Raw genomic sequence first — 15,835 nt, 5'->3', positions numbered from 1 at the left:
ATGTTAGCAGGGTTAACTAACTTTCCCAAGGTCAAATAGCTAATCTATGGAAGAGTCAAGATTCAAACTCCAGTCTTCGGACTCCAGGTCCCCAAGCCTTCCATTTTCTTCCATTCTCCTGCTCACACCTCCCCTGACATCCTTCTCTTCCCACCACAATTTCCTCATGAGCCACGTCCACAGGCTCCCTACCTGGCCGTAGGCGGAGGGCAATCCTCTGGGGACTGACTTGGGTAATCTGGGAGCTGTCTCCAGTGCCCTTGTCACTGAGGGGCCTGGCCTCCAGGATTCTGGCCTCGCTGATAGGGAACTCGATGGACTCCGGGTGGCAGTTATCCTTCAGCAGGTTCTCCTTCAGGTTACAGCGGGGCGAGCCTGGAGGCAGCGCCTGTAAGACAGAGGCCCAGGGGAAGGTCAGTGATCAGACCAATGGTGGCTGTCTGCTTCCTGCAGCCTCTGCCGCCTCCCGACCGCCTAGAGCTTACCCAGCACTTTGGAGCTAAACCAACATCAATGAACGTGTGTGGTCCTTCCTAAGACAGTACCTAGGCCTGTTGTACAGAATGGGGAAATTGAGGCATCAGAAAGGTTAGGTGAGTGTCTGTTCTTGGATTGGCAGATAAGAAGACGGGCAGTACAATAAGATGCCTACTGGGCAGTTTTTCAAACTGTAAAATGTAACCTACCTGTGGGTTGGAAAAATCAACATAGTAGGTTTCAACCACCCATTAATTAAGTAAAATACAACATAATAGAATGGCTTCCCAGGTGGCTCAGTGGTAAAGAATCTGCCTGCAATACAGGAGTTTGATCACTGGGTCAGGAAGATCCCCTGGAGAATGAAACAGTGACCCACTCCAGCATTCTTGCTGGGGAATCCCATGGATAGAGGAGCCTGGTGGGCTACAGTCCACTGTGTCCCAAAAGAGTCAGAAACAACTCAGCAACTAAATAACAACATAACAGAATAGAAAGTATCAAAGTATATAAGTAGCAAAAGTAAATATTTTGTGAAAGGTTTATATATTGGGAAGTGGGGTATAAATTGTATAATAAATATGGTATACATATACTGTGGAATATTACTCAGACATAAAAAGAAACAAAATTGGGTCATTTGTAGGGATATGGATGGACCTAGAGCCTGTCACACAGAGTGAAGTAAGAGAAAAACAAATATCATATATCAATGCATATATGTAGAATCTAGAAAGATGGTCCAGATGAACCAATTTCCAGGGCAGGAATAGAGATGCAAACATAGAGAACAGACACGCTGACACAGTTGGGGGAGCAGAGGGTGGGACAAATTGGGAGAGTAGGATTGACATATACACTACCATGTGTAAAACAGATAGCTAGTAGGAACCCATAAAGCACAGGAAGCTCAACTCAGCACTCTGCAGTGAGGGGTGGGTGGGAGGGTAGGCCAAGAGAGAAGGGATATATGTATATATATATAACTGATTCACTTCGTTGTGCAGCAAAAACTAGCACAACATTGTAAAGCAATTATACTCCAATAAAAAAGAAAGGAAGGAAGACGATGTACTTCCTGTGAGTCAGGGTCCAAACAGTTTGGAAGCCGCTGTGTTAAGACACTGCTGGGGTGTGAGACCCACGAGAGCAGGGATTATGTGTATCTCCTTCCCCCTCTATTTCCAGCATCCAATCTGAGGCTGGCCACCCAGGTGATAGGGGAGGATACAGGGAGAGAACAGAGGGTAGGAGCTAAGAGCACAGATGGGCTGAGACCACAGCTCAGCATTGCCTCTTACTAGCTAGTTACCAGGGCAAGTAACCTAAACTCTCCAGGCCTTGCTTCGTCGTATTCACAAGGGTGTTCTACAGGACAATATAAGGCAGTACCTGTAAAACACAGGGTACGGCGCCTGCCATAGGGTAACTGCGTGATAAGTGTTAGCTATTATTGTAAGACGTTCTATAAACAGTTCCTGGATAAGTTAACTATGAATAAACTTCACAAGGGAGAAGGCAATGGCACCCCACTCCAGTACTCTTGCCTGGAAAATCCCATGGACGGAAAAGCCTGGTAGGCCGCAGTCCATGGGGTCTCGACGAGTCGGACACAACTGAGCGACTTCACTTTCACTTTTCACTTTCATGCATTGGAGAAGGGAGTGGCGACCCATCCCAGTGTTCTTGCCTGGAGAATCCCAGGGACAGGGGAGCCTGCTGGGCTGCCGTCTATGGGGTCGCACAGAGTCGGACACGACTGAAGCGACTTAGCAGCAGCAGCAGCACACTTCACAAGCTTGGGAAAATCCCATGATGTCAGGCCACTAACCAGAGCCTGTTCTATCACTTTCAGCTTCCTCCCTCATGCTGGCCAAAGGGCAGGCTGAGCACCCTTCCAAACACCCTGGAATGTGCCCCACCACCCTCTGGAGCTTTTGTGTATGTTTCCACCCAAGCACTGAACAGGGGGACACGCTGTGTCAGAACAGACACTAGAAATCAGTAAATGGGTTTGATCCTAGGTCTGCCACTAACCAGCCATGTGACCTCAGATAAGTCATTTCACTCCACTGAGCCTCAGTTTCCTCTCCCATTCACCCTTGTCAGAGGGCTTAGATGACATGATGCTTTCAGTCTCTTCCTCCTCTGACATTCAGCAAACCTAGCCAGCACTGTGTGGACACAAGCCCACGAGGGCTTCTTGCCAGCCTTGTGGGGGGACTGCCTGGAAAGCTAGAAGACCTCTCCTGAGACCTATTTCACAACATCTAGGCCTTCAGTCCAACAATCCCCCACACCCCCAGCCACCCCGTCTCACAGCCACTTTCAGAAGGCAGCTGAATAACCCTACCGACATTCCAGAACAACTCGTGTTAACATTTACGGAGTACATACTGCATGTCATTAACCTCTTAAAATGAGTGAAACCTGATTTCTTTCACACGGAACCAAGACACCACCAAGCTCACCCTCAGCCTCCACCTCTAGGGCTGAGGCCCTTGTCCCAAGGCTGTCCGGGGCTGGGTGCACACTCATGAGTGGAGAGACGTCCTCTGAGCCAGACCGTGGTCTCTGCAGAAGAAACAGTGGCCTTGCTTTTCAACGGTCTTCACTGTGCATTTGAAAGTGACAACCACACAACACAAACTCTTTGACCTGTAACTTTCCTAGTGGCACAGACAGTAAAGAATCTGCCAGCAATGCGGGAGACCTGGGTTCAATCCCTGGGACAGGAAGATCCCCTGGAGAAGGAAATGGCAACCCACTCCAGGATTCTTGCCTGGAGAATCCCATGGACAGCCAGGCTACAGTCCATGGGGTTGCAAAGAGTCGGACATGATTAAATGACTAGCACACACACACACACTGCGTGTCAGGCACTGGAAGAAGCGCTGAACGTGGAATATTGCAGTCCTTCTGATTACAGTTCTAAATGCTGGGACTATTGCTTTTTTACAAATTACAAACCTGAGGCTTGGAGGTTTCACAACTGAGGAACCCAATCTTAACAAGTAAGAAATCAAAGGTTTGGAGAAAACAGGTAATTTTCCCAGAGTTGCAGAGCTCAGAAGGGGCAGAGGTGAGATGCTGATTAGATGGCCTGAGTGTGATTAACCTGATAAAATGGTAAGTTGTATTACATCCCATGCAGAGTGGGAATCAAGGCAGAGAATCAGGACTGTGGAAGAGAGTGTCCTGGGAAGAGCCACACTTGAGAATGCTGCGATTAGGGAACAGAATGCTAGATGGGGATACGGGAGGTGTGGGATGGATAGGTAATATCCTGTCTTCCCGGCCCTTCAGGGGACTGGAAGCCATGTTTCCAGGAGAGAGACTGAACCACAAGGAGCCATCCATATTCAGAAAATCCTGAATCTGTAGCCTAAAACCTCTCCTGATGCTTGAAGTCCTTCCCCCTCTCCTGCCTGAGGAGGCCTTACAAATAGCTGTGAAAAGAAGAGAAGTGAAAAGCAAAGGAGAAAAGGAAAGATATACCCATTTGAATGCAGAGTTCCAAAGAATAGCAAGGAGAGGTAAGAAAGCCTTCCGCAGCGATCAATGCAAAGAAATAGAGGAAAACAATAGAATGGGAAAGACTAGAGATCTCTTCCAGATAATTAGAGATACCAAGGGAACATTTCATGCAAACATGAGCTCAATAAAGGGCAGAAATGGTAGGGACCTAACAGAAGCAGAAGATATTAAGAAGAGGTGGCAAGAATACACAGAAGAACTGTACAAAAAAGATCTTCACAACACAGATATTCACGATGGTGTGATCACTCACCTAGAGCCAGACATCCTGGAATGTGAAGTCAAGTGGGCCTTAGGAAGCATCACTACAAACAAAGCTAGTGGAGGTGATGGAATTCCAGTGGAGCTATTTCAAATCTTGAAAGATGATGCTGTGAAAGTGCTGCACTCAATATGCCAGCAAATTTGGAAAACTCAGCAGTGTCCAAGGGACAGGAAAAGGTCAGTTTTCATTCCAATCCCAAAGAAAGGCAATGCCAAAGAATGTTCCAACTACTGCACAATTGCACTCATCTCACATGATAGTAAAGTAATGCTCAAAATTCTCCAAGCCAGGCTTCAGTAACACGTGAACCTTGAACTTCCAGATGTTCAAGCTGGTTTTAGAAAAGGCAGAGGAACCAGAGATCAAATTGCCAACATCCACTGGATCATCAAAAAAGCAAGAGAGTTTCAGAAAAACATCTATTTCTGCTTTACTGACTATGCCAAAGCCTTTGACTGCGTGGATCACAGCAAACTGGAAAATTCTGAAAGAGATGGGAATACCAGACCACCTGATCTGCCTCTTGAGAAACCTATATGCAGGTCAGGAAGCAACAGTCAGAACTGGACATGGAACAACAGACTGGTTCCAAATAGGAAAAGGAGTACGTCAAGGCTGTATATTGTCGCCCCGCTTATCTAACTTATATGCAGAGTACATCATGAGAAATGCTGGGCTAGAGGAAGTACAAGCTGGAATCAAGATTTCAGGGAGAAATATCAATAACCTCAAATATGCAGATGACACCACCCTTATGGCAGAAAGTGAAGAAGAATTAAAATGCCTCTTGATGAAAGTGAAAGAGGAGAGTATAAAAGTTGGCTTAAAGCTCAACATTCAGAAAACTAAGATCATGGCATCTGGTCCCATCACTTCATGGCAAATAGATGGGGAAACAGTGGAAACAGTGGCTGACTTTATTTTGGGGGGGCTCCAAAATCACTGCAGATGGTGACTGTAGCCATGAGATTAAAAGATGCTTACTCCTTGGAAGGAAAGTTATGACCAACCTAGACAACATATTAAAAAACAGAGACATTACTTTGTCCACAAAGGTCCATTTAGTCAAGGCTTTGGTTTTTCCAGTAGTCATGTATGGATGTGAGAATTGGACTATAAAGAAAGCTGAGCGCTGAAGAATTGATGCTTCTGAACTGTGATGTTGGAGAAGACTCTTGATAGTCCCTTGGACTGCAAGGAGATCCAACCAGTCCATCCTAAAGGAGATCAGTCCTGGGTATTCATTGGAAGGACTGATGTTGAAGCTGAAACTCCAAGACTTTGGCCACCTGATGCGGAGAGCTGACTCATTTGAAAAGACCCTGATGCTGGGAGGGATTGGGGGCAGGAGGAGAAGGGGACGACAGAGGATGAGATGGTCGGATCGCATCATCAACTCAATGGACATGAGTTTGGGTAAATTCTGGGAGTTGGTGATGGACAGGGAGGCCTGGTGTGCTGCAGTTCATGGGGTCACAAAGAGTCAGACATGACTGAGCAACTGAACTGAACTGAACTCTCCTGCCCAGCCTTCCTCTAATAGGCAGAAGGGCTTCCCCGCATGGATGGGACCATGAACAACACCAACAGTCCTATAGACTGAATTTCTGCATCCCCCCAGAATTCATACACTAAACCCTTACCACCAACATGATGGTATTAGGAGGTGGGGGCTTAGGAGATGATAGATCATGAGGGCGAGCCCTCATGAAAGGTATTGTGCCCTTATAAAAGAGGCCCCAGAGTGCTCCCTGGAGGACTTCCCAGGCAGTCCAGTGGTTAAGACTCCACCTTCCAAAGCAGGGGGATGCAGGTTTGATCCCTGTTCAGGAAACTAAGATCTCACATGCTGAGAGGTAAGGCCAAAAATTGAAGGAAAAAAAAAAAGAGTTCCCTGTCCCCTTTTGCCATTTGAGGACATAGTGAGGAGATGCTGAATTTGCTGATACCTCAATCTTAGACTTTCTAGCCTCCAAAATAGTCAGAAATAAATGTTCATTGTTAAGCCACTGTGGCTATGGCATTTTTGTTACAGCAGCCTGAACAGACTAAGACAAAGGGCACATGCACCAACCTAGCCCAGGCAAAACACAGAAAGAGCTTCCTTCTTACTCAGTTTCACAGGTAAGAGAAACGGCATCAGCAATGGGAAACAGCACACGAGACTTAACCTTCCTGGTTAAGATCCTAACAGGACATCACAGCTCCTCCAAGTCTCAGAGAGATGAAAGTCCTGCCCTACTCCCCTAGCTCAGCCGGGGACAGAAGGGCAGAGAGGAGAACTCATGAGCATTTAGCGTTTTTGTGTTCTAATTCTTCCTGCTCCTGCCTGTCTCTCCCAACCCTTCTCTCTCAGGAAGCAGTCTCTTTCTTGCTCACAAAACTCCCTACTGTACCTCTGATTCCAGCTGCCCACAAAGCCCCAGGCAGAAAACCTTCCAAAAAAGGCAATGACTGGATGGACCAAGATGCCCTGTTGCTGATCCTTTCCAGGAGTAAGACAGATGCTGAAAGAGAGAGGGGGAAGGGAGAGCCCAGGAAACGACGAGAAGAGCAAGGCTGTCGGGTATCTTCAAGCTGCATGGTAAAGGGAGAGAATGTTTTGGAGGGGCTTTCCTGACCCCCATTTTCTAACAAGGCAGTGTTTAGTAGAGGAAAGTTTGAAGTACTAAGCCTTGCTGACAGTGCTTTTGGTTTGTTATGAATTTCCTTAGAAATCTAAACACTAAGAAACAAAAACTGTCTCCTCCCCTCCCTCCGTGGTCGCTGACAGCAGAGGTCAGGAACCTAACAGGGCTGCTCCTTGGCCACCCTCTCCCTGAGAGCTTGCTGTCCCAGAAGCATACCAAGGCAGTGACCTCAACACAATTGGGCTCCATTCCCTGTCCTAAAAACCCAGGCTGAGCAGGTAGAAGGAATGTGTGCAGGTGACTCAGAGAGAAAGCTGGAAGGAGGCGGAGAGAAGTGGTCAAGTTCCAGTGCCTAGTGAAACCAGATGTTACACAAAAAGGGCAAAAATAACCCAGACCCAGGGAAAGGGTTGGAGCACAGAGGTGGGAGGCTCCAGCCCACGTTCTGTATGAGCTGAATTCCCACCCTCTCCTGGGAGAATGACACATGCTGTTAGTCCCATTCTCCATTAATCCCATTTTAGAAACTGGGGAAGCACAGTGCGAATAGCTGTCATTATTCTACTTATTTCACAGGGCTGGTCAGGGGATAAAATAAAACTGTGAACAGGAAACACTTTCAAGATGTAAAAATCTCAATGTAAGTACTATACACTCAAGTCCTTTTGATCGGATATAAACAAGGGCTTTCCAGGTGGTGCTAGTGGTAAAGAACCGGCCTGCCAATGCAGGAGATGGAAGAGACTCGGGTTCAATCCATGGGTCAGGAAGATCCCCTAGAGGAGGGCACGGCAACCAACTTCAGTATTCTTGCCTGGAGAATCCCTTGGACTGAAGAGCCTAGCAGGCTACAGTCCATAGGTTTGCACAGTTCAGTTCAGTTCAGTCACTCAGTCATGTCCGATTCTTTGTGACCCCATGGACTGCAGCACATCTGGCTTCCCTGTCCATCACCAACTCCTGGAGCTTGCTCAAACTCATGTCCATCGAGTCGGTGATACCATCCAACCATGTCATCCTCTGTTGTCCCCTTCTCTCCCTGACTTCAATTTTTCCCAGCATCAGGGTCTTTTCCAATAAATCAGTTCTTCCCATCAGGTGGCCAAAATGTTGGAGCTTCAGCTTCAGCATCAGTCCACAGAGTTGGGTACAACTAACACACAGAAACAATAAATTCAAATAGGTAACTCTTTTCTACTGTTGCCATTTTAACCACTATTTTTTTTTAATATTTATTGATTTGGCTGTGTGGGGTCAGAGTTGCAGCAAATGGGATCTCCAAACTTCTTTGCGTCATGTGAGATCTACAGTTGCAGCATGTGGGATCTAGTTTCCTGACCAAGGATCAAACCCCGGCCCCCTGCATTGGGAGCGTGTTATCTTAGCCACTAGACCACCGGGAAAATCCCCACTACTACTATTACTGCATACTTTTTTCTTGGAGGGCAAGGAACAATATATCATGTGACTTTCCCCTCTCCCAGAGAGCTAACTGCTGCTGCTGCTGCTAAGTCGCTTCAGTCATCTCCGACTCTGTGCAGCCCCATAGACGGCAGCCCACCAGGCTCCCCCGTCCCTGGGATTCTCCAGGCAAGAATACTGAGTGGGTTGCCATTTCCTTCTCCAATCCATGAAAGTGAAAAGTCAAAGTGAAGTCGCTCAGTCGTGTCCAACTCTTAGCAACCTCATGGACTGCAGCCTACCAGGCTCCTCCGTCCATGAGATTTTCCAGGCAAGAGTACTGGAGTGGGGTGCCATTGCCTTCTCTGAGAGAGCTAACAAATGCCTCCAAATAAATTAACAATAACTAACAATAATGAATTGTTCTCTTGATTGACATCTGATGAGGACAAGAAATTGAACATACAGAGAGAGCTGTGGAGAGAACAGAAAGAAGGAGCGGAAAAGGAAAGCATTTTAGTTTATTGTTATTGATATTCAATAACAACCCATTCTAATGCAACAGGTTCAGGGTCCACCCTGGACATCCTTATATTTAACAAGCACCCAAGGTGATTCTTACCAGCAGGCAAGTTTGGAAGGTTCTAATTCCCTACGTGATGCCACCGAGGCCAAGACCACAAGCTGAATCTCAGTGTGAGGCCAACTTCTCTGCTAGATTCACAGTCCAGAGACAGCACACCACCCCGACCCATATCAGCATCCAGCCCCCCCAAGAACACACCCTATGCAGATGGACCGAAAAGTCTGCACTCATCCACGTTGGCTATGTTTTCCTAAGACCCAGCCAAGTTCTTGCTATCCACACCCAGAGCTGCTGTCCGGCAGGACCAGGGAAAGCTCAGCCCAACCAGTTGTTTTTGCAGGCACTGCCAACCCTGCCTGTAACAGCCAAGGTAGGAGAAGCAGAAGCCGAAGGTTTTCCAGGGTCGATTATTCAACAAATCACAGGCAAAATGGCCCAGATGGTTCATTTTGGTTTTTAAAATCAACAGCCAAGACACTTTCAGCAGTTACACTTGGTCAGTGCAGGGGAAGCCCTCAGGGAAAAAAATAAAGATGGCAGTCATGTTCAAGTTACAGGCCGGGATTCCATTCTCCCTGGTTGACAAACGTTGCCCCATGCTGGCCTCCTCTGCTATCCCGCCTCCCTGCCTCCCTCCTCGAGAGATAGTTGTAGTCATTCACTAAGCCCTTGGCCTCCACACCACACCCCACCCCCAGCTTTCCCAGGATGCTGATGAAGGACAAAAGGGTGCTTCACCAACTTCCTGTCTCCGCCTTCCACTCCCTAGGCCCTGTCTCCATTGATTCAATCCGGAGCAATAAATCTGACTTTGTCACTCAAAACAAACAAACAAACGCTTTCCTGTTTAAATTCCATCCTCCCAGAAAATATCTTTTTGGACCATCTACCTCCTCTCATCAGATTTCTTTGGTCCCAGAAATACACCCCAAGAGGAACAGTGGAAAAGAATCCACCTGCCAATGCAGGAGACACAAGAGACACAGGTTCGATCCCTGGGTCGGGAAGATCACCTGGAATAAGAAATGGCAACCCACTCCAGTATCCTTGCCTGGAAAATCCCATGGACAGAGAAGCCTGGCAGGCTACAGTCCATAGGATCACAAAGAATCAGACATGACTGGGCACGCATGCACTCACACACACACACACCTCTTCTCTTTAATTCCACACCCCCATCCCTAGGCTTTGCATTAAGCTTTGATCCTATCCTCTACCTTTCTTCCCCTCTTTCTTTCCTCCTCCCACCTCAGATTGGACAAAATTCACCATGGCCATCATTAAATATTCTACATTTTTCTCTAAAATCTGGTCACATAACCTAAGGGCTTTGTCTCGTGGGAGCTCACCGTATCTATTACCTGGTTTGTCCCTATGCCAATCAAGAGAGGTGACAGACATTCCAAGAATGGTTTTCTTTTCCCCCAGATTCCTCTGAACCACAGTTTCTCCCTTTTGTCTTGCTTTGGGTTGCAAAGGGGGGAAGGCAGAGGGAGGAGCATCCTTTGAGGATCCTAGGGCTTCTCCCCTGACTACCCTTCTGCTCCAGCCAGCTAAACACCCTCCAATTCAGCACCCTTCCCATCCGGCTCTCCCTTCTTCGAGGACTTAGCCGCATAATTCCAATTTCCTTGTAAAAGAAGCTTAATAATATGATGATGATCAAGGGAAGGAGGATATGGCAAATGAGAAGGGAGAGGCCACATCACACTTGAGGAGCCAGTTCAGCCCAGAGGGGTGGAGAACCCTCGGGGGTGGAGGGGAAGGACTCACTCAACGTCCCACCCCCAACTCCTGGCCTCAGGGAACGTTTCATTTGCTAAATGAAGTCAGTGTGGCCCAGATGTTGGGCAGCTGCCTCTGGAAGCCGTTCTCGTGCTGAACTGCACAGAGGCCAAGGCATTGCGTTGGGCTGGCCTCGGCCATCCCGGCCTCCCTCTCGTTGATAAACACGGCCTCGCAGCTCCCGCTCCCCCTCCCCTCACCAGCCTGCCAGGGAGGTTGCCTTTTTAGGAAACTCAGCAGATGGGGGAGAGGAGCCAGACAAAGAGAACCAGGGCTCGGTTCAGAGCACTTCACAGAGCCACAGAGTGCGGGGACAGGCTGTCCTGACAGAGGGCACCTCAGGCGGCTGACACCCACCCAGGCCAGGAGTTCAGGTAACCACCTGCCGGGGACGAGGCCCATGACTCAGCCTCACACTCTGTAATCACTGGACTCTCTCCAGCCACACACACGCCCAGCCTTGCCAACTCCAAATTCCCATCCTAGCCACAAACACAGCCATCCCCTCAGACACACTCATTCCCCAGGGCCCCAGACACAACAAATCCACTGCCTAGACACAGCTAACCCTTTCCTGTCACCCTCCCGGCCTCACCAAATTGGCTCAGCTCCTTCCCTCATGAACACCTTCCCAAGAGAAGGAAGGAAGGAGAGAAAGAGAGAGGAGACAGTAAAGCCACGGGGCCCAATTGTCAGACAAGAAAGGGAGAGAAAAGGCCCTGACTAAACAACCCCACATGCAAGCGCAAGATCCGTCTGTCATTTGCCTTTTAAAAATTCTGGAATGTTCATAAGCCAGCATCCACTCTGTACCTATAACCCCCTTGTGCCTCCCTTTTTGTGACCTGAGGCCCAGCCTCCCAGGGGTGTTACACCCCAACAAAAACAAGCAAAGTGGTAAAACGGCCACAGGGGAGGCCAAGAGGTCCAGCCTACTTGCCTAAGGCCAGGGCCATGCAAGACACTCTGAACGGCATTCCCAGCGATAGCGCATGACAGCTCCCTTCAACATCCATCCATGGGAAGGCTTCTCCCTAGTGTTGCTCAGAAGGGACAAGGGCTCTTATACTTAGGAAGGAGGAGATAGCCCCAAGGGTCTGTTTCTACACAAAGGCAGCTAAGTCTGAGAAAGAAATAAAGTCAGATATCTGCTCCTTACCTCATCTGAGCACCAGGCACATGTGGGACTCACAGCCAGACATTGCTGGCAGGAGCTCACACCTCGTGTGGCACAGATGTTGGGCCCTGCAACAGAAAGACAGAGGTTTTAGCATCCAATTTCGCTTGACACAGTAACTGGCCTGCCTTAGCCTTGCCCACCTTTCCCAAATGCCCAAGTTTACAGCTCTCAGATGCACACAAATACACCTTCACCAGCCCATAGACACTTACCCAACATAGTTTGGGGAAAAAGAAGGAGAATGAGGAAAGTCAAAAGAAACTCATCACTGCTCTTAACTGATGAGGCTACAGTGATGGCAAGTGATAGAGCAAGTGTCAGATCATAACTGATGGAAAGGCTTTCATTGGGACTTCCCTGGTGGTTCAGTGGTTAAGAATCTGCCTTTCAATGCAGAGGGTAATGGGTTTGATCCCTGGTAAGGGAACTAAGATCTCATATGCCACAGGGCAACTAAGCCCACACACCACAACTACTGAGCCCAAGCCCTCTAGAGCCTGCATACCGCAACTAGAGGGAAGTCAGCACACCACAACAAAAGATCTCATGGTGCCACAGTTAAGACTGGATGCAGCCAAATAAATAAATATTAAAACACACACACAAAATTAGATTTAATAAAGGCTTTAACAACTGATTTAACACCTACATTGTACAAATAAAAATCTGAGGTCCAGAGCCATGGTAATTACTTTAATGATTTATTCATAGCCACTACACAGGGAATTCAGAGCCTGGATGAACTAATATTAACACACAGCCTAAATATGGGGGTAGGGGGTGACAGCCACGGCAGTGTCCAACTGGACCATGAGGGGAAAGCAAATCTTCTGAAATCTTCTCAAGCTTCCCAATACATATATCTTGGGATGCAAGCATAGAATGCTTTAGGGAGAACTAAAGAAATACTAGAAAAAGTTGACTGATATAAGCTGGAAGAACACGGAATTTTGGAATTAGAAAGCCTGTATTTGAATTCTGAATGCTTTGCTAACTAGACATGTCATGACCTCAGTCAACCTGGTGAACCTCCACGAAGCTGCTAATATCTATCTCACAGGATTTTCACAAGGAATTCACTGAAGTAAAGGAGAAGCATTGGGTACACTAAAAAATGTCATTCAAAATGACACTGTTAAGGTTAAATCTCCTTGCTCAGGACTATTGACATAGAAAGTAGAAGAGATGGGTCGAAACTTTCTGGAACACCAGAAGAGAACCTAACATTCCTTTTTTGAAGAAATCTCTGATTTTAATCATAGAGACCTTGATTTTTTGTCACTACACTTGCAGTGTCTAGAAAGCCGTAGATGCTCAATAAATTGCTGCCGCTGCTGCTACTGCAACTAAGTCGCTTCAGTCATGTCCAACTCTGTGCGACCCCAGAGACGGCAGCCCACCAGGCTCCCCCGGCCCTGGGATTCTCCAGGCAAGAATACTGGAGTGGGTTGCCATTTCCTTCTCCAATGCATGAAAGTGAAAAGTGAAAGTGAAGTCGCTCAGTCATGTCTGACTCTCAGCGACCCCATGGACTGCAGCTCACCAGGCTTCTCCATCCATGGGATTTTCCAGGCAAGAGTACTGGAGTGGGGTGCCATTGCCTTCTCTGCAATAAATCGCTACTGAATTCCAATAACATGGAAGGGTAAAGACCCCTCAAGTCTGATTATATCAGAATTCTGAGAACTGGTTTCAAATTACCTCAGTTCAATTGAAGACTGTGAACAGTCTTCAAACTGTCAAAGGCTGCAGAAAAAGTTGAGGGAGGAACAGAGACAACCAGAGGGATGAAAAGCATTCCATAAGAAGTCCAGCCAGGAAGTAAACCACAGACATTCACCATCCTCCGTGTTCCCCACAGCTTAGCCTTCCTGGCCTCAGTCAGGTAAACCTTCTCTTCCTCCAGGGCTCCCAGGAAGGCCTTTTCCAGTACAGTCAACCCCCCACATCCATGGGTTCCACATCCACAGATTTAAACAACCAAGGGTCAAAATATATACAGAAAAAAAAAATTCCAGAAAGTGCCAACAAGCAAAACTTGAATTTGCCATGTGGCAGCAACTATTTATCTACACTGGATTTACAATTATTTACATAGCATTCACATTGTAAGGAACGTAGGATGATTTATAGAATACAAGAGTATGTGTGTTATACGCCAACACTAAACTATTTTTATAAGGGATTTAAGCATCCTCAGATTTTGGTGGTCAAGGGAGCCTGGAATAAATCCCCTGCAGATCCCAAGGAACAATTGTGCAAAGAATAGAATGAGGGAGACTTCCTTCCTGTGCATGCGTGCTAAATCGCTTCAGTCATGTCTGACTCTGTGTGACCCCATGGACTGTAGCCCTCCAGGCTCCTATGTCCATGGGATTCTCCAGGCAAGAATACTGGAGTGGGTTGCCATGCCCTCCTGATTCCTGACCCAGGGATCAAACCCAAATCTCTTATGTCTCCTGCATTGGCAAGTGGGTTCTTTACCACTAGCGCCATCTGGGAAGCCCAGACCCCTTCCTGATATGACTCAATTATCCTGACAATTCCTTTATCCAATTTTCTGAATTGGTCCCTTGTCCTTAGTTGGTAAGACCAGCAAATATATTTGAGGGGAAATTATCCTCATCATTGGGATGTTTCCCCAGTGTCCCTTGAACTTCTTACAGAGCTGGGTATCTCAGGTCACTTTATAATACTATGACTGAACTCCCTTTCAACATCTGGGGGGCAGGGGGGACAGAAAATGTGCACGTATACACGTACACACATACACACAATATTGTTAAAAGAAATTATCCAAAATGTGGAACTAGGCAAAGGGAGTACTGGGTGACTTTTCAAGGTAATGCAAGGGGTTGACCAGTAGCCTCACCATGCTAAGGGGTTATATAATTTCAGGGGTGTGTATCTTTGTTTGACCTCTATTGATTAGGATATCTTATAGTCCTATAAGAGTAGAGGTTGGCCTGTAGAAAATAAACAACAATGGATATAATTCTTGAAGAGAATGATGTATATGATTCTTATCCAACAGCAATGCAAATGACTTCTGTCTAGTAGCAAAGATAACCACCAGAGGTTAAGGTTTATTGCTTTGTTGAACATTAACCAATCTTGAATCTATTGGGCAACTGATTTCAGCATTCCATTGACTGACTGACTGTAACTCCCTTTCTTGAATTCTCTTTTAAACTAGTCAACATCTTACTGGTTCTCTCATTAAGTTGAATGAAATCTTTGACAGGTGTTCATTTTATTGGACTTCCCTGGTGGCTCAGATAGTAAAAAAACCTGCCTGCAATGTGGGAGACCTGGATTCTATCCCTGGTCAGGAAGATCCCCTGGAGAAGGGGTAACCCACTCCAGTATTCTTGTTTGGAGAATTCCATGGAGAGAGCAACCTGGTGGGCTACAGTCCATGGGGTCACAAAGAATCAGATACAACTGAGCAGCTTTCACTTTCACTTCATTTTATAGTTGCACGCGAATCATACTTTTAACTCTAAAAATTATACTGCAACAGTATCCAGCTCGGGACAGAGTGACCTAACAGAAGCAGTACACATACAATCAGTACATTGTGGTTCTGAGTCACCCACTAATAATATAGTCTTGGATGAGTCATTTAATGGGGCTTCGTAGGTGTCTCACTGGTAAAAGAATCCACCTGCCAATGCAGGAGACGCAGGAAAAGTGGGTTTCATCCCTGGGTCAGGTAGATCTTGTGGAGTAGGAAATGGCAACCCACTCCAGTATCCTTGCTTGGAGAATCACGTGGACAGAGCCTGGCGGGCTACAGTCCATGGGGTCACAAAGAGTCGGACATGACTGAGCGCACACACATACAAACAGAGCAAATTGCCAAGTACTGGACTAGGTCAGTTTTGTTTTGTTTTTTAAGCAACTGAGCTCATTTCTCCAAATTATGCCTAGAATTCCGATACAAAACACACAAATGGGTTGATACAGTGCCT

At 47.0% G+C, this 15,835-nt stretch overlaps 1 protein-coding gene across 2 annotated transcripts in view; it reads right to left on the bottom strand.

Annotated features, from left to right (window-relative positions):
* Positions 1 to 15,835, bottom strand: part of ITGB3 (integrin subunit beta 3) — a 63,300-nt gene that overhangs the window by 33,302 nt on the left and 14,163 nt on the right. The window contains exons 2-3 of one of the 2 annotated variants that reach the window (XM_027517511.1): positions 11,841 to 11,926; positions 193 to 388 (exon numbers count right to left, since the gene is read on the bottom strand). In XM_027517511.1, the coding sequence (XP_027373312.1) occupies positions 193 to 388; positions 11,841 to 11,926 (282 nt within the window). Of the gene's footprint in view, positions 1 to 192; positions 389 to 2,948; positions 3,161 to 11,840; positions 11,927 to 15,835 lie in introns of those variants that run through there. The other variant, XM_027517512.1, reaches the window with a different exon arrangement.

This window comes from Bos indicus x Bos taurus, chromosome 19, assembly GCF_003369695.1.
Source record: "Bos indicus x Bos taurus breed Angus x Brahman F1 hybrid chromosome 19, Bos_hybrid_MaternalHap_v2.0, whole genome shotgun sequence".
Lineage (NCBI taxonomy): Eukaryota > Metazoa > Chordata > Mammalia > Artiodactyla > Bovidae > Bos > Bos indicus x Bos taurus.
This window is presented reverse-complemented; position numbering and strand designations above follow the sequence as displayed.